The 22,419-nt window shown below is 46.1% G+C and overlaps 1 protein-coding gene across 1 annotated transcript; it reads left to right on the plus strand.

The window, feature by feature from the left end:
• Positions 1-422: 422 nt before the first annotated feature.
• LOC311316479 (desmocollin 2-like protein) lies at positions 423-9,456 on the plus strand (the record flags this gene model as incomplete). The annotated part of the gene is made up of 16 exons (XM_084447341.1): positions 423-728; positions 1,353-1,446; positions 1,632-1,831; positions 1,960-2,064; positions 2,639-2,794; positions 3,115-3,259; positions 3,398-3,552; positions 3,657-3,791; positions 4,411-4,596; positions 4,831-5,078; positions 5,311-5,453; positions 6,338-6,559; positions 6,992-7,210; positions 8,262-8,377; positions 8,510-8,860; positions 9,259-9,456. Exons 1-16 carry the CDS (start codon positions 585-587, stop codon positions 9,454-9,456), a joined length of 2,817 nt encoding a protein of 938 aa, XP_084303467.1. The 5' UTR covers positions 423-584.
• Positions 9,457-22,419: the final 12,963 nt, after the last annotated feature.

The raw sequence follows: 22,419 nt of genomic DNA on the forward strand, positions 1-22,419 counted from the left end.
ATTTACTTCAATGCCATGTACATGCTGAAGACAATACAACACACCCAGATACAGTGTTTATTTTTTCCTCATCAACAAATCTCCCATCTATTCACATAAATTGTCTCAAAAACATGTTTACTTCGAGAACGGAAATTCCATGTCAAGCAGCAAGCTGGAGTGGAATGTGATAATTTGAGTAGGCCTAAATTAACAAAGCCACTTCAGAAAGATGACGTTTGTGTGATCATATCTCCGCATGCAGCAAAAAAAACCGCTACCCATGGAGGAAGGTGGTGGCACGTGGAATCAGTGATACAATGTTTCCCCCTGTTGGTAAAATAAATGCTCGGCTCACACAGCCGCACCATAGCTTATTTTAATGCGGAAGGATCTGGATCACACCTGCTCTTTTCTTTTGTCCCTCGCGAGGTAGGGTGGAGTAGGTTACCTCCATGGGTGGAGTCATGTCTGCTGGACATCCTCAGCGATCGTGCTGTCATGCAGACGGTCTGACTCATATTTTGTTGGGGCGAGGCGGTAGGACTTTCACGAACCTCTCTAGGCTTCTACTGCTAGTGGAAGAAGACGCTTTATTGGTGTGAATGTATAGCCGCAACTCTACCTGTGTCATCCACACTTTTACATATCCCGTGCTAGTTTTAACAGTTAGATATTCCAAGATGTGTCGTATGGCGGTGACGAAAATAATCCCACCAGGTGTTCTAATCAATATCTGCATATTTTCTGTAAGTATAGCCTTTCGTTTCATTGAGCCTATTGTAAGTAGCCTAGTACTGTATACAGATAGACGGCTTTTAATGTGATGAGTACTGAATGTGAAGGAACTGAAACATTTCTTCTTCTATCATTTATTAATAACGCTCCTCTATAAGCAATTAATGAAGCAATCGTACATTATTCAATAACTACTTTGTAAGCTATTATGTGATCTGTAAATGATTACTGACTATATACACAGAACCTCTGTATGAGGTTCAAATCAAACCCAGACCTCAATTTCCTCTAGTAGATGCGGTTAGTTGTCACTGTCAGTTGACAGAGTTGTGGGTTTGGTACCTACATCAACCTGAAACAGTAGGTCTGTGTGTAGGCTATGTTTACCGATCATTTACTGACCGTTTTTCAAAAAAACATTTCTTAATAGTTTATTCATTTTCTACAAACGGTTTATAAAGGATAAGTATCATAAAGTGTAACCAGTTTCACCATATTTCAAAACAACTTTTAGAAGACCACCCCAACCCCCATGTGTGTAGTGAGAAGCTCCCATGTCTAATGTAGCATACATACAGTTACCAAAGGCTAAAATTACATGATGTCGCATAAATATTACTGTATGTTCTCTCCAGCTTCTGTTCATATATGTGGAGCCCTGTGTTCTTCCACACTCCATTCAAGCATCAGTGCCCCAGACTATAGCAGCTGGATATCACATTTCAAAAGGTACTAACATTTATGATAATAACTTATCATGTTTATGTCAGTTTGCACAGTTTCAACTACCTATAACTACATGTAATTGTACTGTAATAAACAGTTGATAAGCTCTCGGTTATGGTCAGCTCATGTCTCTGTAATTCAGTGGTCACCACTTTTATTTTTTATTTTTTTTCCAACTTTGTTTATAGTTGATGTCAGCCATTGTGAAACCAAGGCATTACATCTCACATCGAGTGACGCAGATTTCACAATGCAAGCAGATGGCACCATCGTAACGTCACACACAACCACAGTGCCAAGCAATGTGAGGATATTCTCGGTGTGGTCTCTGGACCGCAGTGACCAGAGGACTGAGATGGTTGTCTATCTTGTCCGCAGGACAAATGAGGTCAGTTAGATTTACCAGGGACTTATAATGAAGGTCCAAATCTTCCAAATTCAAATTGGTTGTCTGGAATAGTCTGTATTTTGTAATCTGTATATTTGTTTTTGAATGCTATTTTCTGTATGTCTCAGGTAGCTAACAGTCGTGTACTGAAGCGTTCGAAAAGACGCTGGGCCCTACCGGAATTCAGCATCATAGAAAATGCGGTTCCACCGTTTCCAAAAGACATTGAGCGGGTAACATTTACATTACTGCTTGAGTCCATGTTTTTCTTTCCTTCCTACACAATAAACACTCTCACTCCCACGCCTACGGGCCAACACACCCAGAGACACACCCAGACACACACCCAAACACACACACACACACAACCACACACACACACATACACACACACACACACACACACACACACACACACACACACACACACACACACACACACACACACACACACAAGCACAGACTGGACATATTTACTTAGTTCACTTTCACACTTTTAGGCCTCCCTTTTTCTTCTACCCACAAATCCCTCTGGCTGCTTCTGTGAATCGGCCTGTTGTAACTTGCCTGACGAGAATGAATCTCTACACACAACACGTGCCTTTTGAATCTAACCCGTTTTCAATCTATATACTGTAGATTAGAAAATTGAATTTTTGTATGACACTGCTGATTCTGTGATCGAGGTGAAAGGTCGCTATTCGATATCATAGGAAACTGAAAGCAAAAAAAAGGCTGTTCTGTTTCAACCGCGGAGCGCCAGCGTCAGATTCTCATGGAGTGATTTGTTGAAATGTGACCCCACAGATCGGGTCCGATACCTCCGTCAACTACACCGTGTACTACACTATCAGCGGGCCGGGCGTGACGCAGCCCCCGGTGGGCGTGTTCAGCGTGGACCGGAGCAGCGGGATGCTGAAGGTGCACAAGCCTGTGGACCGGGAGGAGTTCTCCAAGATCATTGTGAGTACAGGAGATCATCATGACTATAGAGATTAGGAGATTAAGACGATGATTATGACAGATGCAAGCGGAAGCCTCACCCTAGGCTCACCTGTGCAACTCCTGACATCGGACGCGCTCTGCTGTATGTTTGTCTGTTTTTCATATTTTCTGCATTCAAAGATGTTCGCACTGTTGCTAATTCCACTTGAAGGACCCAATTTTGTGATGAAAGACGTCCCTTTTTCAAAACATGAGTTGAGTGTAAAGCCAGTTGTAATGTCACTTTTCATTCGGAAAATGATTATGAAATGGACATTCAATGTCCCGTCTCTCTGAAGTTCCTCTGCAGAGTGTTCAACAGATACACCAACGGGGAGACGGACCAACCGATGCCGGTCACGGTGAACGTGGAGGACGTGAACGACAACGCACCAATGTTCACCGGTTCCCTACAGTTCTCTGTACTGGAGCAAAGCAAACCAGGTTAGCCAGGGCTCAGAGAAGGAGCGTCGCATAGGGATTTCATGCCTGAGGCAATAATAGACGGTGACATTGACACTGTGACAGCGAGATGACCTTTGTTGTCGTTCCTTGAGACCGAGCGTGACGTTGGCTTTGCAGGGACAGCGGTGGGGCAGGTGAACGCCACGGACAGAGACATGGCGGACACAGACCACACCAAGATCAGGTTCTCCCTCTTGACCGGGAAGGACCTGTTCTTCATCCACCCCCAGACGGGCCTCATCAGTACCGTCTCCACCAACCTGGACAGAGAGGTCAGCTCCCGCCGCCACACAACGCCTTCACCGACTGTAGCCGACCGGCGCCGCTTTCGACGGAATTTCTTAACGTTCGTTTTCTTGTTTGTTTGTTTTTCCAGGTGAAAGAGAAGCATTTGGTGACGGTGCAGATCAAAGACATGGACGGAGCGCCGAGCGGCCTGTTCAACACCGCCACCGCCACCATCGTTTTAGAAGATATCAACGACAACCCGCCGACTTTCCCCAAGACCTCTGTGAGTTTTTATTGGGTCGATTGATTGAAAGAGATGGTGTCTTGACTGTTCATCCGTAGTGTACAAGAGGCCGGGTCATGGAGGCCCCCTCCGGTGGCTGCAGCCGACGCCTGTACTAACGGGCCGGTGGTCACTCTGTCTCCATCTGGTGGCTGTGGACGGTCAACCTCCTAGAGTTAGTGGGGGGGGGGGGGGGGGGGGTAACACAACTGTGGGTCATCTGTTGTTGGGAGGCCTACTTGTGTCCAGGGGAGACTGACAAAGGAGGGTGGAAGGACATACAGTAGCAGGGAGAGAGGGGTGTGGTTGGGTGGCTGTTGAGGACTCTCCAGAGATTATGTTTGATTTATAGAAGAGATCTGTTTTGGCTTTTGATACCTGGTGTAACAGGATAACGTTTTGAGTTAACCATTCTTTTTAGAATAAGTAAAGTTTTATTTTTCCTTCAAAACCTCTACTGTCGTGATCCTTGGCATCCCGTGCTCTACACCAGCCCGGCCCCCGAACAAACGACCTCTCACGATGTCACAGTAGTACAATTAGGGTTCTCACTTTGAGGGTGATACTGCAGTATATTAAATATTACACATCATTAATATTTAGTTGACCTCTCCTGCAGTTCGCCGCAAAGGTTACGGAGAACGAAGGAGAACAGCTGGTTCTGCGGATCCCCGTCGAGGACAAGGACCTGGAGAACACGCCCAACTGGATCTCCGAGTTCGTCATCACCAAGGGCAACGAAAACGGGATCTACCGAATGGAGCGAGACCCCAAAACGAACGAAGGTCTTCTTTACATCACCAAGGTGAACCGGCGCTCGCACATGCCTGTGGTATTGTTAGGACTGATGATCCTGCTGGTTTTGCGGAAGTGGAATACACAACAACAATAACCTGTGCCTTTAAGAAATAAACAGCAACTTGAACCGTGGGGACCTGTTTAAGTCTTGTGCGGTACGGTCTGACGAAACATAGTTCTGTATTGAATCAACAAAACTCTGCTTGACCTCTACTCCCTCCTCCGATGGTGACCCCCCCAGCCTCTAAACTACGAGGAGACCAAAAACCAGAAGCTGGAGGTGACGGCGCGCAACCAGGCCGCCCTGAGCGGAACCCAGGCCTCCTGGGTCTCCGTCCTCGTGGACGTGTCCGTGGGGGACGTGGACGAGGGCCCCGAGTTCGGCGCCCCCACCGTGCGCTTCACCGTCAAGGAGAACACCGCCATCGGCACCCCGCTGGGAACGTACGCCGCCAAGGACCCCGAAACCAAGAGCAGCGCCGGCATCAAGTAAGCCGCGTCTCCGTCCGTCGGTCTTACGCCGGCGTTGGACGTCACGACAGAGCCAGAAATGTTCGTTTGATCACTCCGACACAAGATGGCGGCACAGCGCCTCCACAAACGGAGCTCAGTGTTTTCTTTTAGGTTGATTTCCCTCTCTCAAGCACTTGAGGGCAGAATTTGACCAATGTATCGAAAACCTTTATTGAAAGTTCCCTTTCCTGTCTCCGTTCCCCTTCAGGTATTACAAGACATCAGACCCTGCGTCGTGGATCAATGTGGACAAGAACAGCGGCCTGCTGAAGATCGCCAACACCATCGACAGGGAGTCCCACTTCGTGCAAAACGGCGTGTACAATGTCAGCATGAAAGCTGTGGACGCCAGTGAGTCCACATCATAGTGATTTCTACCTGCCCTTTAATCAAACATTTTAAGCATACACTTACTTTTGACTATTTACTAGGCCTACTACTGCTACAGCAGTAGTATTACTACAGCTAATCTAATACTAGGCCTAATAGTTTACACCTCAGACCCTGAATTTGTGTAAGCGTCCGAGAGCTACTGTAATTTCACTGTCTGAGATTCATAATTATACAGTAGCCTATCCACACTTACTGTAGTCCCCCGGGTGACGGTTATAAACATGGCACTCCTGTTGTGGGAAATCTTGGAACACTTCAAATGACCCCCGGGAAAGAGAGAGCGTGTGTCATCCTCACGTCTTGTGTTACGTAACGAGACTGGCGTTACTGGAAGTGGCAGCCTCCCATCACCCCTCCCAGTGTCTGTGTCATGTTAACAGACCACAAGAGCACCCTCTCTCTTCCTGTCTGTTTCAAGAGCTCGCTCTCTCAAATTAGCTATTGGCATGAAATTCTGTGCACATGAAATATTGCCAAAACAGGTCAATGAATGCTCTCTCCCTCTCTCTCTACCTCTACCTCCCCCCCCCTCTCTCTCTCTCTCTCTCTCTCTCTCTGTGGGTTGTGTAATAGTCAGGGTGAGCAATGCAGTTTCCTCTTGTTAGAACCGGCAATCATAATCTGCCAAGAAGGGAGACAGTGTTATCATGACTCATACAGTAGCTGTTGCATCTGGTTCATCATATTTCACACGGTTCAACAGTGACAGCAACAATGACTTAAAGCTTTAATATGGCAGGTTCATGGGACATACCACTTTACGATATGTGTAACCTGTCCATCATGGGACATACCACTTTACGATATGTGTAACCCGTGCGTGACCGCCTACCTTACCGCAGGCTCCAAGACGGGGACAGGGACGGTGATCATAGAGGTGGTGGACGTGAACGACCACGTCCCCGAGCTGCCGGCCGGCGACATGGTGGTGTGCGAGGAGAGCGGCGAGCCCCACTCCGCGCTGGTCGTGGCCGAGGACAAGGACCACGCCCCCTTCTCCGGCCCCTTCACCTTTGAGCTGGGGGAGGAGAATGATGGGAAATGGGCTGTGAAGCAGTTTAACGGTGCGTGATACGTGCCCACCTGCGGGCCTGTGTCCATGTGTGGCTGTGAAATGGGATGAGAAAGGGAGCACAGATTCTGAACAGAGAAGCAGTCTGTGATTGTATAAATATAGCTTTTTATCTAGTTATTATCTATATAATAATAATAATAATAATAATAATAATAATTATTATTATTATGATGTTACATTATCCTTCTTCCTCTTCTTCATAATTTTAATATTACTAATTATAATTTATATATTTATAAAGAACTGTTCATTCAGAGACAATCTCAAAGTGCTGAAAAACGGTTTAGCTAATGTTTATATAATTTATATAGCACTTTTCACAAAATTCAAAAGTGCATAGCAGACATTATACATTCTTGCCATGAACACGTTCATTTAAACGACAAAACATCTGTCTAACGTGTGTGTGCCCCCCCCACAGACACTGCGGCCACCCTGGTGCAGACCAGGGAACTTCCCATGGACGTCTACACCGTCCCCCTGGTGGTCAAAGACCTGCAGGGCATGGGGACACAGCGGATGGTGACGGTCAGGGTGTGCCAGTGCAGGAGCGGAGCCTGCCTGGGCCAGAGCTCCGTGTCCCTGGGGGTGGGAGCTGTCCTGGCCATGCTGCTGGCCCTGGCCCTGCTCGTCCTGCTCTGTGAGTCCCCACCGCTAGACTGGGACGCTGCTGCACTTCTACACTGGTAGACTGGGACACTGCTGTACTTCTACACTGGTAGACTGTTACACTGCTGTACTTCTACACTGGTAGACTGTTACACTGCTGTACTTCTACACTGGTAGACTGTTACACTGCTGTACTTCTACACTGGTAGACTGTTACACTGCTGTACTTCTACACTGGTAGACTGTTACACTGCTGTACTTCTACACTGGTAGACTGTTACACTGCTGTACTTCTACACTGGTAGACTGGGACACTGCTGTACTTCTACACTGGTAGACTGTTACACTGCTGTACTTCTACACTGGTAGACTGTTACACTGCTGTACTGCTACACTGGTAGACTGTTACACTGCTGTACTTATACACTGGTAGACTGTTACACTGCTGTACTTCTATACTGGTAGACTGTTACACTGCTGTACTGCTACACTAGTAGACAGTTACACTCCTACACTGGCAGACAGTTACACTCCTACACTGGCAGACAGTTACACTCCTACACTGGCAGACAGTTACACTCCTACACTGGCAGACTGTTACACTTCTACACTGGCAGACTGCTACCCTCCTACACTCACTGGTAGAGTGCTACCTCACCACACTAAACGGGTAGACTGGTACAGTTCTACAGTACATTAGTAGACTTCTACATTCTTACACTGGTAGATTACTCACTCCTACACTCCACTCCAGCCCTCAACAGTCCTCTCTTCTCACCTACCGTAGTCATGGTACAGGTAGGTCTGTGTAGGTCTGTATGTGTCCGAGCAGGAACAGGTGAATCTTCTGCATATCGACCAACCTACGAATCAGGCGCAGCGCTATACAAACGGGGGCAAAACAATGCGTGTGAATTTCTTTCCATTACGAGGTCAGGTTTTCTGGGACCGTGAACGCTAGCGAGGGTAAATGCTAATCGCTTATTCTGCTAACGGCCTCCGTTGCCGTACACACACAGCGCTTTTCTCTATCCTGTACTTTTGGTGAGCCGTCGTCCTCTGGGTCTCTCTGTCCACGGCAGGTCTCATCTTCGCGTTCGTCTGCGGGACGAGGAGGCAGAAACTGGAGCTTGACGACATGGGGGACAGCGGTGGAGTCCTCATCAAGTCCAACACAGAGGGGCCGGGCGAGCAGCTGGTAAGCCTGCCACAACGAAAGCATTAAGAGGATCTCAGCGCTCACAGCCGTGGAGCGGGGGTCACAGAGGTCATATTTATGTTTTTTTTGTATCTTCTTCTCTTTGTTCCTCTCTATACCTTGTTTGCGCAGGATTCCAAACTCATCATCGTTCCAGCCGCTGGGATGGAACAGTCGACGAAGGGCTCCCAGGTCGACGTGGGTTACGCCGGCGCCAAGAACAAGAGCGTGTTGAGAGAGCAGAACACCCAGCAGAACCTGCTCCAGCAGAACCTGCTCCACCAGTCCGGTGGCGTCATAGAGTCCGATATGCAGAGCGGCTTCTACGCCGGCCAGCGTGACGGCAGCCAGTACAACGGCGGCCAGTTTGTCGGAGGCCAGTTCGCTGGGGGCACCATGACTGTTGACCACAGCCGCTTCCACAATTTCACAGACTACGCCACCGCCCACACCTGGAGAACCAACGGCCTGTATCTACAGCAGGTAAAGTTGTGTTCCAGCTAAGTTGAACCCTAAACTAACACTCACCCTAAACCCTAAATAACCCTAACCCAGACTAGCAAAGACTTTATTCAGGAAATGCAGATGTCATGGCTCCCTTCTCAGTGATATAATATGAAAAAGAGCAAACTTTTATTTCTTGAAGGTTTAATATCACCTGTATGAGCTGTGTACTGTATCTCATGTGTAATGTTATGTCTCTTATTGGATGACACACAGGCGCTGCAGTAAATGATATTTTCCATCTCGTTGGCGTATTGGTTATTATTACTCTGTGTTATATCCGTGACTAATATCCTGTTTTCGTCGCCATAACAATACTGATATCCTCCCTCCCGCCTCTTCTCTCTTCCTGCTTTATCTCTGCCGCGTCTCTGCAGAAGCTGGCGTACCTCGGGGACGAGGAGGGCGGGCGGTACGCCGACGACATCCTGCACGCGTACGGCATGGAGGGGTCGGGGTCGCCGGCGGGCTCCGTTGGATGCTGCAGCGACCAGGGCGACCAGGACAACATGGACTTCCTGAATACACTGGGGCCCAAGTTCAGGACCCTGGCGGAGGTCTGCTCCAAAAAATGAACAAGAGGGGGGGGGGGGGCACAGCAAGTGGGACGATACTTGATCCACACCTGTTAAATGGACTTGCGTAACTGTGCACATTTTTGACAGTTGGTTCCCATGAGACGTCGAGCGCGGAGTGTCAGGAATATTAGAAGGCGATTGGTGGAGTCACTGCGTTGAACTGTTCGGTATGATGGTTGCTGAAATCGTATTTGCACTGGATTGAATGTATGTATGGTAACATTGCTTGATGTACTCGTTTCTATCTTTTTAGTTTCTTTTTATTTGGGATATTTGCATTTTGTAGCACGGGGCTGAGTTTTAATGATGTTTTATGTATCACCTTTTTTTATATTGTCCTAAAAACTCGGGATGCGTGGTATTTGATTTCTCACCATTTTGAAAAGATGCCAACCTGAGCTTGTATTGTATTTGTTTGTAACACCAACATTGCAGTTGCCTATTTAGGCTTACAGTATCTGGGGTTCTGAAAGTAAACTCATTATATCAACACCCAAGTATTGCATTCCAAATGACAAGCTTGCACTGACTGTGCTTTTGAATACCGTATGATCATCAGCATTATCAGAATGGGCTACCAGACTGACACACACACACACACACACACACACACACACACACACACACACACACACACACACACACACACACTCATACTGTAGTCCCTGAATTACAGGCCACAGCTGAGACACACAGGTGGGCGAGGCAGTTTCAAGGAGTCATCCTGGGGAATTCAGCAGCAGACAGGGTGTGACTAGTGAGAGGCTAGAACCTGGCAGAGAGAGAGAGAGAGTGTGTGTGTGTGTGCGTGCATGTGCGTGCGTGCGTACGTCTACATACAGTGTATGTGTGAGTGTATGGGTGGGGCAGGTGTGTGTGTGTGTCACTAGGATTAACTTAACAGCAGTCATTTTGTTTTTATTGTTTATTCAAGATGTACTCGTCGATTTGTATCTGCACTCAAATCTGTGTTAGTTTCTATGGTCGTATGTTTCTATGGATGTTTTACCTGTTTTATACACAGACAGAAAATCAATGTCTTCATAATGTAATCTATTTTCCTGCTGTTTTACTACGCTGGAATTAGAGAGATTGTGTTTGTGAGTAAGACAGACAGTCTGAACACATGCACCACAGCCAGATGATTAGCTTTTTTTGGAATACGTTGCCAAACTGCAAGAACTTTTGTTAAACGCCCATCTCTACAATGTGTCTATATAGTGCGGGATTAACGGGGCGTGGCTCTCACCTCAGTGTGTTGTTCTAACCAAGCGGTCATGAGGTTTCCACGTACATCTTCACCCTCCAGCCCCACCCACTGGCAAGAGGGCAGAGTGACATCATGTTTGTTTCTCCCTCCCAGAATGCAACCCCACAGCCCGGAGCCCACAAATCTGTACTAGAGAAGAAGATATTGGGTCTTGTTCAGATGGATCCCAGTGGAATGCACTGGAGATGATTTACCTTAGCTAGAGCTGTTCCAAGAAAACAGGTAATTATTTTCCATCCAAAATTGAAGTGCACCGTATTAGTAGAGACGCTGTGGACATATCATTTCTGAAGTTGATTAATTTAGCTCTGAGGCTGGGAGTAAAATGAGAGGGTCCAGATTGAAACGTGTCTCTTAGGTTATGGGGGATGCATATCAAAGATGTCAGTGGATCGGCAAAGGGGAATGGAAATTCACTCTCTAACTGATCAAGCAGTGGGGTGTGAAAAATACAACAATGCTATCTGCTAAGATTACAGTTACTGTCATGAGAGGATGCTGCAATAGGAGATAGTCTTTCATGTTAATGGTCCTTTCCAGACAGTAGTAAGAACTCACATCAATGATTTCCGCTTATATTCCCATTGGGGCCAATTAGTATTATCTTGAATAGTTACTCTATTGCTTTTTTCATCCTCAAAAATGACTTCATTACTATATATAACAAGGCATTTTAAGTACACATTACGAAAAGGGATTCTCCATAATCAATATTCTTCTTACATTTCTATTGCTTTTTCCATCTGCAAAAATGACTTCACTTTAACACAATTTTACGCACACACTAATAATAAAGTAAGTCCACATAATCAATATTTGTCTTAATTTTCCATTTTCCATTAGCAGTTATGCTTACTGTGCTTATAGCTAACAATGGTTACCCTATGCTGTATTAAACAAAAAAAACATTTTCACAATCTGAATTGTATTTTAGAGGATCTACTGTAAATAGTCTGTTGTGTTGCAAAATGCTACTGCCTTAAAACACATGGAGAAAACATGGAAGTATTCATAATCTATTACTATTAGAAGTTATGGGTCCAGGCACTCCTGTGAGCCCAATTATTAGTTGGTAGCCTACCTGAGTTCATGACTGATGATGTAATGTTACATGCTCCCGTGGAGGGCTCGTTGCCACAGTTTCCTGGTAACAACATGAGTTTTAGGGACTATTAATAGCCAGCCATTTGGTGCTAAATGTTCCACCTAAGGTCAAAATGGAAGACTCATGGATGTGAGGTTGTGAGGGCGAAGGGAGAGTGTGACAGGTTTACAGACTCTTTGTGTTCCTTCCCTTGTCTCGCTTATCAGATTATGGACGATTTGTTGTTCTTACAACACACTGGCTGTAGAAACTAGTTTTTCCCCAGAAACATTTCTTTCAAAGACTATGGAAACACTGGGAGACTGTCATGTCTTGAGGCTAGCAGTATTTTTAATCACTGTCCCCAAAAAACAGCCTTTACTGTATTTATTTACCATGAAAAGACTTAACCAGCTATTAAAAAGGATTTAACATTCCTTTGAGCATGAAGTGCAACCTCCAGGCAGGCCGTGCCATTGGCAAGTTCCTAGCCTAGATGAATTAATAAAACACTTTCTGTCCACTCTTATCACTGCCTCAACCACTGCTTCCAGTCACTCCTTAAAAGACACAATTAATTCCAAAGCAGAAGCGTGAAATTAATTTATTGCTTGTAATTAGTTTTCCACATAGGCCAGGCCTACTCTGAAAACAATCCCTTGAGAGATAGCCGGCGTTCGCGCCCTCCACAAGGGGCTCTGAGGGCACTTGGCCACGTCAGAAAACAAATACTGAGAGAGGCTCCATCAGCAGCTCAAGTAGGCTACGTGGACTGCAGGGACTTCATCCTTCACTGGTCTGGATGCATGGAGGTATAGACTTGCTTGTTTCGAACCCTATCAATATAGTATAAAGAGGCCTACTGTATAGGCTCCTATGTCCCTGGTTTGGTACTCCAGTTAACTGGAGATGTACTGTGTGGATATAATCATGTGTGCCAGCCTCTAGGCAAATAAGACAACCCACATTAACTCTAGAGGACTCTATAGGAGAAGAGTCTAAGTCCAGGTCCTGAACTGAAGCTTATTCTTAAACAAGAAAGGAGTGCTTGCTCTAATCCTTATCTCTCCTGTAACATGACAAGTAGGCCTACCGGTAATGACGAGCTCACCTATGTGGTGTGTAATAACCTACCATACTGCTACCGCATGCCATTCCCCTCAGAGACACTAGGTGGCACTCTTACCTCTTCTCTTGTTCCTCATAGATTCTTCGCCGGTCGAAAGTTTTATCAGTGGAGGCATCTTATGTCAGTGTTATATGACGCACGCACGCATACACGATCGTGCACGCACGTACACACACGCACACGAGCGCGTGCACACACACACACGAGCGCACACACGCATTCATTATCAGTGGTGTGATTCCCTCTCTCTGAGGTCTTGTGCTTCATGCTTTGCTCTCTGCTGAGCTGGTTGGTGTGTGTACGTGTGTGTGCGTGTGTGTACATGTGTGTGTGTGTGTGTGTGTGTGTGTGTGCATGTGTGTGGGCGAGATGGATCTATAATGGTGATGATTTATGAGCTGCAGGTTTGTTTAAGCAAGCCAGCACTTAATGAAGCTCTGCAAGATACAGCGAAGGAGCACAACACAGTCGGGCCTGAACTCACCCCCACAGACACGGGATGATACGGATCTGAACTCACCCCCACAGACACGGGATGATACGGATCTGAACTCACCCCCACAGACACGGGATGATACGGATCTGAACTCAACCCCACAGACACGGGATGATACGGGCCTGAACTCACCCCCACAGACACGGGATGATACGGGCCTGAACTCAACCCCACAGACACGGGATGATACGGGCCTGAACTCAACCCCACAGACACGGGATGATACGGGCCTGAACTCAACCCCACAGACACGGGATGATACGGGTCTGAACTCAACCCCACAGACACGGGATGATATGGGCCTGAACTCACCCCCACAGACACGGGATGATACGGGTCTGAACTCACCCCCACAGACACGGGATGAGACGAGCTTCCTGTTGTTCCCCTGACCGACAGCATCACACATCACAGTGAGCGCTTGGAAAAGGGTGACAATATTGTTATGACACCTTATTGGAAACATCACACTACTTCGATTGTGAAGGCCTATACGTAGGCTATGTTTATTTGTATTATGTTTAACTAACTTCTAGTTTTATTACACTTCTTTAAGCAATTGTGCACCATCCACCGAGTCAAATTCTTCATATGTGGACATTCTGATTGTGATCAAATGAAGACACGGGATAGGCTGCTAAGAAGACAGTATGGACAGATGGTGATGAGAGGTGGTGGGCTGTGTATAAACCATGTGGTGTAAATGCATGGGATTCTGGGAGTCAATCACAGATATCAATGATTAAAAACGTGTGTGTGACTAAATTTGTGCTCGGTGCAACAAAGCAATTGCTACTGTACATTAGAGTCAGACATACGCTTTATAACAAATCATGCATGCATAACTACACTGCAATCTCAGGATCTATTCTCAGAATTTAGAAAAATATGCTTCTTAATTATTTGCAGATTAATTATGTAAGAGCATAATTTCCCAGTTTAGTGATTTGTTTGGTCCATTGTGTTGTGGGGAGATTACAGTCTCTAACAAGCAGCAAACAGACAAGTTAATTAGATGAATCAGGTTTGAAACAGGCAGACAGGTTAATTAGATGAATCAGGTTTGAAACATGCAGGGAGTTTAATTAGATAAATCAGGTTTGCTGTGAAAAGCCTAAGAGGGATCTGTGTCTTAATTAATAAACATTTTTCAGAAGACACAGTCAAAACAACATATGTGTTAATGTACTTCAAATACAAGTAGGCAACATGACCTTTTTTTGTTGATGGAACTCTGTTACAATCCAAGTTAGAAACTGAGAGAGCCAATGGTGCCATACAACAATGTAGTCTAAATAACTTTAAAGAGGACTAGTGCTTTTCTCACTAATGAAATCAATGTTAAGAATTAAAGGGATAGTTTGGAATTTTTGCCCAAACGAGAGGCAGCATATATGGAAGCAGCTGAAAATGATTTAATTCAACAACATAATGGATAAGTCAAAATTCTGAACTATCATTTTAATATATAGCTTTGAATGTACCTTTCACTCTCAAAGTAGTCCTGAAATTTGAACACTTGAATTTGTCTTTCAGAAAACATCCCAAATTGTATGGGGCATTGATCACCTTGTATTTCAAAAAGCAAGGCATCACATGACTCAGTGGGCTATGGCTATTGAAAGTGGTCACAAGGACATAAATGACACAAGTGGCAAAACCATTAAGTGACGGCCATCCCTCAGAGAATTCTGGCATTCAGACATTCCTTTTGTCCTCATTTGTCATCCCCTAACAGTGGATGAGATGTACAAAACTAATGATTTGACTACTTATTAGTCCTTGTAGCTATCTGTCCTTGTCTCAGTCCACCACATTCCCTCGTTGACACAGTCTCATCTCAGCCTTAACTAGTTCAGTTACCCATGTGGCCTCAGTATAATATACGAGTACTGTCTTCAATCTTCACCAGGGAACAGGGCAGGTCGAACACAGACAGGCTAAGTGTTGTACTTAACGATCGGACAAAGACCGCCGCTGAATTCCGCGCTCCAGATCTGAGCCACATGAAAAGACAATGGGGCGTGGCTTCTGAAGGAACGTCTTGTTTGTGCTTTGTCAGTAAGCGACCGTTTGAAGTCCGGATATCAGGGGCGGGGCAGGGGGCGGGGCAGGGGCGGAGCTGGGCTACATGTGACGATCACGTACCTGCCGTAGGTCAATTCAAATGAAAAGGGGGTCTTACGTTGCACCTGCTGAGAGTTTCAACGGTTGTGAAGTGTTTCCGGCTGGGACGGGGGTGGGGGTGGGGTCTCTTTGAAGAGACTTCTGAGACCGATTCTCTGTTCTTCTCAGTACATGGGGCGCGAGAGCTAGATCAACACCTGGACTGTGTCAAAAGTCTGCACCGTCTGTTTAATGTAGCCTAGCGGATGACGTCCTGATTATATAACAGAGGTGGGGTCCTAGGAAGTGTGTGTATGTGTGTGTGTGTGTCTGGGAGATTCTCCAGAGATGAAAGGAGCGTTGTTTTTTTGTCACACCCAGTGTCACCGCCGCAGCCAGCCGGCGAACGCCAACGTTCGCTCTCCACCGCCGCCTAGGTCGTCTGGATCTGAATGACACGCCGGTGAGGAAACAGACAGAAGTCTTCTCTCTGCAGACGCCGCGATGGCAGTGGAGCCTGTCTGTCTCACCTGCATCTCACCGAACGCACGTCTGGAATTTCACATCTCAGCGGTCGGCAGTCAACAGGACCGGATGAGCAGCAAGAGAGAGAGAGAGAGAGAGAGAGAGAGAGAGAGAGAGTAAGAGAGAGAGAGTAAGAGGGAGAGAGAGAGGAATAGAAGCAGAGAGGGAGAATGAGAGAGTAAGTGAGAGAGAGAGCAAGAGAGAGAGAGACTGGGAGAGGGAGAGAGAGGGAGGGAGGGAGAGAGAGTGGGAGAGAGGGACAGAGACAGGGTGAGGGAGAGATAATGTGGGAGAGAGAGAGAGTTCCACTAAGATGCAGAGAGCGGTACAGACTGACAGACCGCTGGATAAGAGAGAGATAAACAGATAAACACAGGGAGAGAGGGAGACAGACTCACACACACACAGTCTCCGAGCACCGCTGGCTGTGTGTGAGCTTCCTTTGAAGAGGGTGTTTGGTAGCTGTTTTAGGGGGCGGGGAGTGGGGGGGGTGGGCTGCCTCAGGGTCTAGACTGTCTGCGTGTGGGGTGGGGGGGGGGCTCTCCTGTGTGTAATCCGCCCATGGTAGAGATCAGCGTCAGGGATCAGACCACCTGCAGAGAGAGGACCACCAGGGTTGCCCCGCCAGCCAACCACTGCACTGGTCGGAGTGGGCCGTACCATGCCTCACACCACGGGGGGGGGCCTCCGCTAGGCCGTCCCCCGCCAGTGTGTGGGGGCCCTGCCTGGCCTATGAGCTGGACAGGACAATCCATGAGACACTGAGAGTGTGAGGGGAGGAGTGGGCTAATGTGGAACGCACAACGTGCAGCCAATTGCCCTTCATCGGTGCCCGGTGACCACCATTTGCATTTTGATTGCATTTTAATTGCTTTAGTGTACCAACGGGACCGCTATTGAAATCGCAAATTGCAAAAGGTGTTTGTCAAGACGGTGCGATGTAGGCTACTTAGCCTATCGATGGTTTTACCAAGTGCGAGTCTCCTCAGCAGTTTTGGTTCGAAGACGCAGCTCAACGTTTTTGCATAAGCCACAGATTCCTCGCAGACTGTATAAAGAGAAATGGAACCTGAATCGTTTAAGTCTTCCCAGGATTGTCCCTGAGGGAGACAATATCTGGCAACAAGAGAACAATACATCTACTGTACATGTTCAAGAGGGCAAGCACACAACTTCATTACCAGTGCACAAAATCCAATACAGCGTGGCAGCAAATCCCTCACTAAACTCTGACCACTTTATTGTTTATTTATTTCAAAGTCTGAAGAACTTAAACCTCATCCCCACCCGTACACTTGCTTTCATGTTCCCGAGCCTGAAAATACATGTTTTCATATCCAACAGCGGAGTAAGCCGGGGGAATGCACTTTATTGATTTCCTGTCAGGCTAGTATCAACATAGCCCTATCAGGAGGCTGGGTAAGCAGCAACCACAGGCGAGTAGATTGGCAGCACAGAGCAGATAGTGAATGGTGATGCATATTGTGGCGAGTACCCTACCAGTTCAGTGGAGCTTGACCTGTTAAGACGCACGTGAGCGTGATTCGGGTCAAAGCTCTGCTTCAGCTCTGTGCTTCTCCTAGCCCTTCACACAACTGCTAAGTAACCTGACGGTACTAGCAGTCCCTTATCCCCCCATTAGCGAAATCAGGTTCAACGGTCACTCCACCTGGTTATCGGATCAAAACTACTCGATAAAGTATTGCAGAGAAATTTCAAAGGTACTCACAGAAGCAGGAGGGTTACGTCTTCAAGAACGCATGGTTTTGAAAGAAATGCGCTGCTAATAAACATGTTCAATCTTACGCTCAAATCGGGTCATATTTTCACAAACGCTTGTCTTCTTCTACGCTGCTGCGTGCTGCCGTCCAATCACAGCGCACGACAAGCGTTTGCCGGTGATTCATTTTGTGAAAATATGAGCAAACGTTTGTAAAAGATGTATGCAAAAAAAGTGGAAACTTATGTTCAAATATAAGGATTTTATGGGTGCCCAATTTTGGTCACGAGGGTCATCAACGTAACTATTTGTTTAGAATGACATTGCACAAAAAGTAATTATCCATCAAAAACAATATTGGGGCTAATCATTGACCTATGCCAGACTGTGATACAACTCCTTGTAAATTGGAGAGAATTATCATATTATAAGTTTATTTGTAATAAGGTGATTGTTTCTTAGTAATTAGGACCAGCCCTCTAAAATAAAGTGTGTTCCTACTGTGTAATTTCCAAGTAATTTTTTGGTAATTTCTTATGAACAGCCCCCTAAAATAAAGTGTGTTTCTATGGCATCATTTCCAATTAATTTCTTGGTAATTTCTCAGGAACAGCCCCCTAAAATTACCATATTTACCTTTATGTACAGATTCGGACTGGTCTCCCCCTTATTGTTCATGCCCTAAGAGCCTGGGCGTGACATGGGGCCTCGTCCGGGTGGCCTTGTCGGAGTGTGGATTTGGGTTTGCGTGTTGCGTTGGAGAGCGGACCTTTTTGGTTTCAGTCTCCGCTCCAACTGACCGTCTCACTCTGCCTTTGGGCACGTTGAGCTCCATTAATTATTTGTTATTTTCGTTGGCAACCGTGGTTAGAGCGCAGAGGCTCGGGAGCACGTCCTCATTCAGCAGGTCACCAGATACTGGTTGCCTTCTCTGGCCGATGGATATTGTGTTTAATATGCCCGCCGCTGCCAACAGAAGACGAGGGTAGAGAGTAGAGTACGTTGGGTCAGCCCTTAATACTCTCTACCTCTCCTCTGTTGTATTGTTGGATCCATGTGTGCTTTTGTTATTCCTGCACTCCAGCCTTGTCTCCCCCTTATTGTTCATGCCCTAAGAGCCTCGACATGACACTACTGCATCATTTCCAAGTAATTTCTTGGTAACTTCTAATGAACAGAGTCCTAAAATAAAGTGGGTTCCTACTGCGTAATTCCCAAGTAATTTCCTGGTAATTTCTCAGGAACAGACCCCTAAAATAATGTGTTCCTATTGCGGAATTTCTAAGTAATCTCTTGGTAACTTCTAATGAACAGCCCCCTAAAATAAAGTCTGTACCTACAGTACAGCGTAATTTCTAAGTAGTTTCCTTGTCATTTCTAATGAACAGCCCCCTAAAATAAACTCTGTACCTATTGCATAATTTCTACGTAATTTCTTGGTAATTTCTCACGAACAGACCCCTAAAATAATGTGTTCCTATTGCCCAATTTCCATGTAATTAAGGGTATTTTTTTCATGAATAGCCCCCTAAAATTAAGTGTGTTCCTACTGCATACTTTCTAAGTAATTTCTCATAAACAGCCTCTAAAATAAAGTGTGTTCCTACTGCGTTATTTCCATGTAATTTCTTGGTAATTTCTCATGACCAGCCCATTGAAGTGTTTTCCCTGCATGTCTTATTTTTTATTTAAAGCTACAAAGAATTGCCACGTACTACCAATAAATGCAACTTTAAAACTAACAGTAATCATTATAAAAGAAAATACCATTTTTGAAATCTCAGTCCTACCTTGCTTATGAGGCGTGATACCTAATGTATCCAAACCACTCAAAGTGCATCACTTTTTATATAGACAAAATGATATAGTAGGCTATATAAACAAATTATATAAACACACAAACACAGCAGACTAAAGTAACATTTGTATAATGCTCAAATATACACTCTTTCCCTGTATTTCCTTGCTAGCCAGTGGTCAAACTCAAATGCTTATCTTCTTCTACGCTGCTGTCATGGGTGGTGCGCTGTGATTGGACGGCAGCACGCAGCAGCGTAGAAGAAGACATGCGTTTGCCGGTGATTCATTTTGTGAAAATATGACCCGGTTTTGAGCGTAAGATTGAACATGTTTATTAGCAGCGCATTTCTTTCAAAACCATGCGTTTTTGAAGACGCAACCCTCCTGCTTCTGTGAGTACCTTAGAAATTTCTCTGCGATACTTTATCGAGTAGTTTTGATCCGATGACCAGGCGGAGTGACCGTTGAACCTGATTTTGCTTATGGGGGGATAAGGGACTGCTAGTACCGTCAGGTTACTACCCCCATCACAAGCCCCAGTGGTGGATGGTGGAGACCATGTGATCCTAATGTGTAAATCACATGATCGATACTATGTGAAATGACTTGGAGCTTTACATGTGCAACCGTCTCTCTGCGTTGGTGCACTGTAATTCCAGTCACACCTCACCTAGAAAGGGGTTGTGAACAGCACTGGGCCGCTTGAAAACGTGTCGTTTTGTTGTTTTACCGAAGGCAAACATTGCCACAGAACTCTGTCAACACCATAGCATTGTTTATGAAGTGGTAGGTTTGGGTATTTCTAGCTCAGAGAGACACCATTGCACCACTTCTTCAAGAGACGTGTCTGCGTATCATTTATTGCACAGCATGTTAATCAGTTACATCTACACGAAACTCCAAAATCACTCGTCTGAACTTTTGCGGTTTATTGAATCCCAGCCCGCTGTGAGTGGGGTCACTTGTCTTTAAAACACAACTCTTCTTCCCGCTCCTCCATACGCATCAAACACACCTCCCTCTTCTCATCTATCGATCGCTGCTCAGACACCAAAGCCATCGCTCCATCTCGGCTGAGTGGCAGGGAGAGAGATGGTCGCGGAGAGCTAATCGATGCGGGTTCAGTCGTTGGTGATTACTACCCCAGAATCTTTCATCCTCCCTGCTCAGGGGTCAGTGCAACCCTGTCGTTTATGATTTGAATGCTCTGGTAAATATTAGTGTTCTTTCAACGCAGCCGTACAAAATAAATTTTTTGCTTAGTCTATGACGGGACCTCATAGCACCTCTGTGTGTGTGTAGTCTACCTACAGTATGACGTTTCTTGATATTGCATTGTGTTATTTCCCCTCGTTTGACAGAACGCCTCAGAGAAAATCTTTGGCTTTGCTGTACAAAGTGCGCTCGTGTACACACTCATAGAGAGGAACGACTGAATCTCATTGGGCGTGGACTTCAAAGCGGACTACCCTGCGACACTAGCCAGGACCTGGACGGAAGCCATCACTCACCTTGTCCAAGTTATTCCCAGACATAATGACACGGTCCGACAGTGCTATAATTCAATTCAGCCCGCGCCGTGACTCATTTCATATGTGCATCGTGATAGAGACGTATTGACCGGACGAGGGGGCGTGGGCCCCCTGCAGGCGCGGCCTCACTGGAATGACCAATGACCAGGGTGGAGGATGACCTTTCATGGGCCGCTGTCCAGAGAAATGACTCCCCTTCCCTCCGGATCGAAGGAACGTATTAGCCGGTCTGCGCGATTAATCACAAACGGGCACCACGGCTCCACACATGACAGTCCGTGTGATAAGATTGTTCACCATCAATTGTTGATCCACCCCCGGACCAACCGCGCCCCATCTCTCTCACACGGACGCCTTCTAGACTGTTTAAACCGCTCACCTCACATAGCAATTCAACAGCCTACAAGTATCAGGGCGTTCCAATGCTTCCCCTCTCTGTAATGGCATTGCGAACATGAACAGTTGCGAGTAAGTCATCAAGAATACACTTATTCAGGGCTTTAGGGAGGCTTGGTGATAGCGCCTCCATGGGGTCATCAGAAGTAATGGTTTAAATCACTCATTCTTCCAGCACTAGCTGACAAGGCATAAAGCAATTGAGTCCACAAGCAACAGTGAATAGCGCCTGGAGAAAATGAAGGTTTGTTTGTAATTATACCAGCCCTCTGGCTTAATTAGGGCATTCTCAAGACTGTGTGTGTGTGTGTGTGTGTGTGCACTTGTGCATATGTGCATGTGTGCATGTGTGTTTGGTCAGACTAAAGAGAACCAATCATAAAAATTAAGATTCCCATACCTAAGATGAACAATGAGGTACAATATGAAAGAGAGCTTTTCTATGACTTCTTTTCCATTCTGTTCTTTATGTCTCTGTGAATCATAAAGTCATCTGATGTGTCCCAAACATTACAGCTATTTAAGCCCAGGTTCAGTGTTGTTAGTGCCTCTGACAATGCTATGGCGTTAAAGTGATGAAGAACATAACCATGTCATACATTTCTATATAAAGCCATGCCTTTGGCACCTTTAATCTTCCTTGATCTTTCACCATGGTTACGAATGTGCCGATGAAACCGAGGCTTTACAGAGAGACTGTTTTGAAGTCTCCCCCGGTCAAAAGGGTAAAAAACAACAACTCCAGCTTCTTATAAATGGCCCCAGATGCAATTGCCACAGTAAAAGCCACGGACGAGTGCTAAATTGGCAACTTTTCACCATGACTCTGTCCTCCTGGTGACCTCTCCTTCAGAGGGCTGGGCAGACAGAAAGGACTGGCAAGGCCAGATCTGCCCTACAGG

The sequence above is a fragment of the Borostomias antarcticus genome (assembly GCF_949987555.1).
Source record: "Borostomias antarcticus genome assembly, chromosome: 12".
Classification (NCBI taxonomy): domain Eukaryota; kingdom Metazoa; phylum Chordata; class Actinopteri; order Stomiiformes; family Stomiidae; genus Borostomias; species Borostomias antarcticus.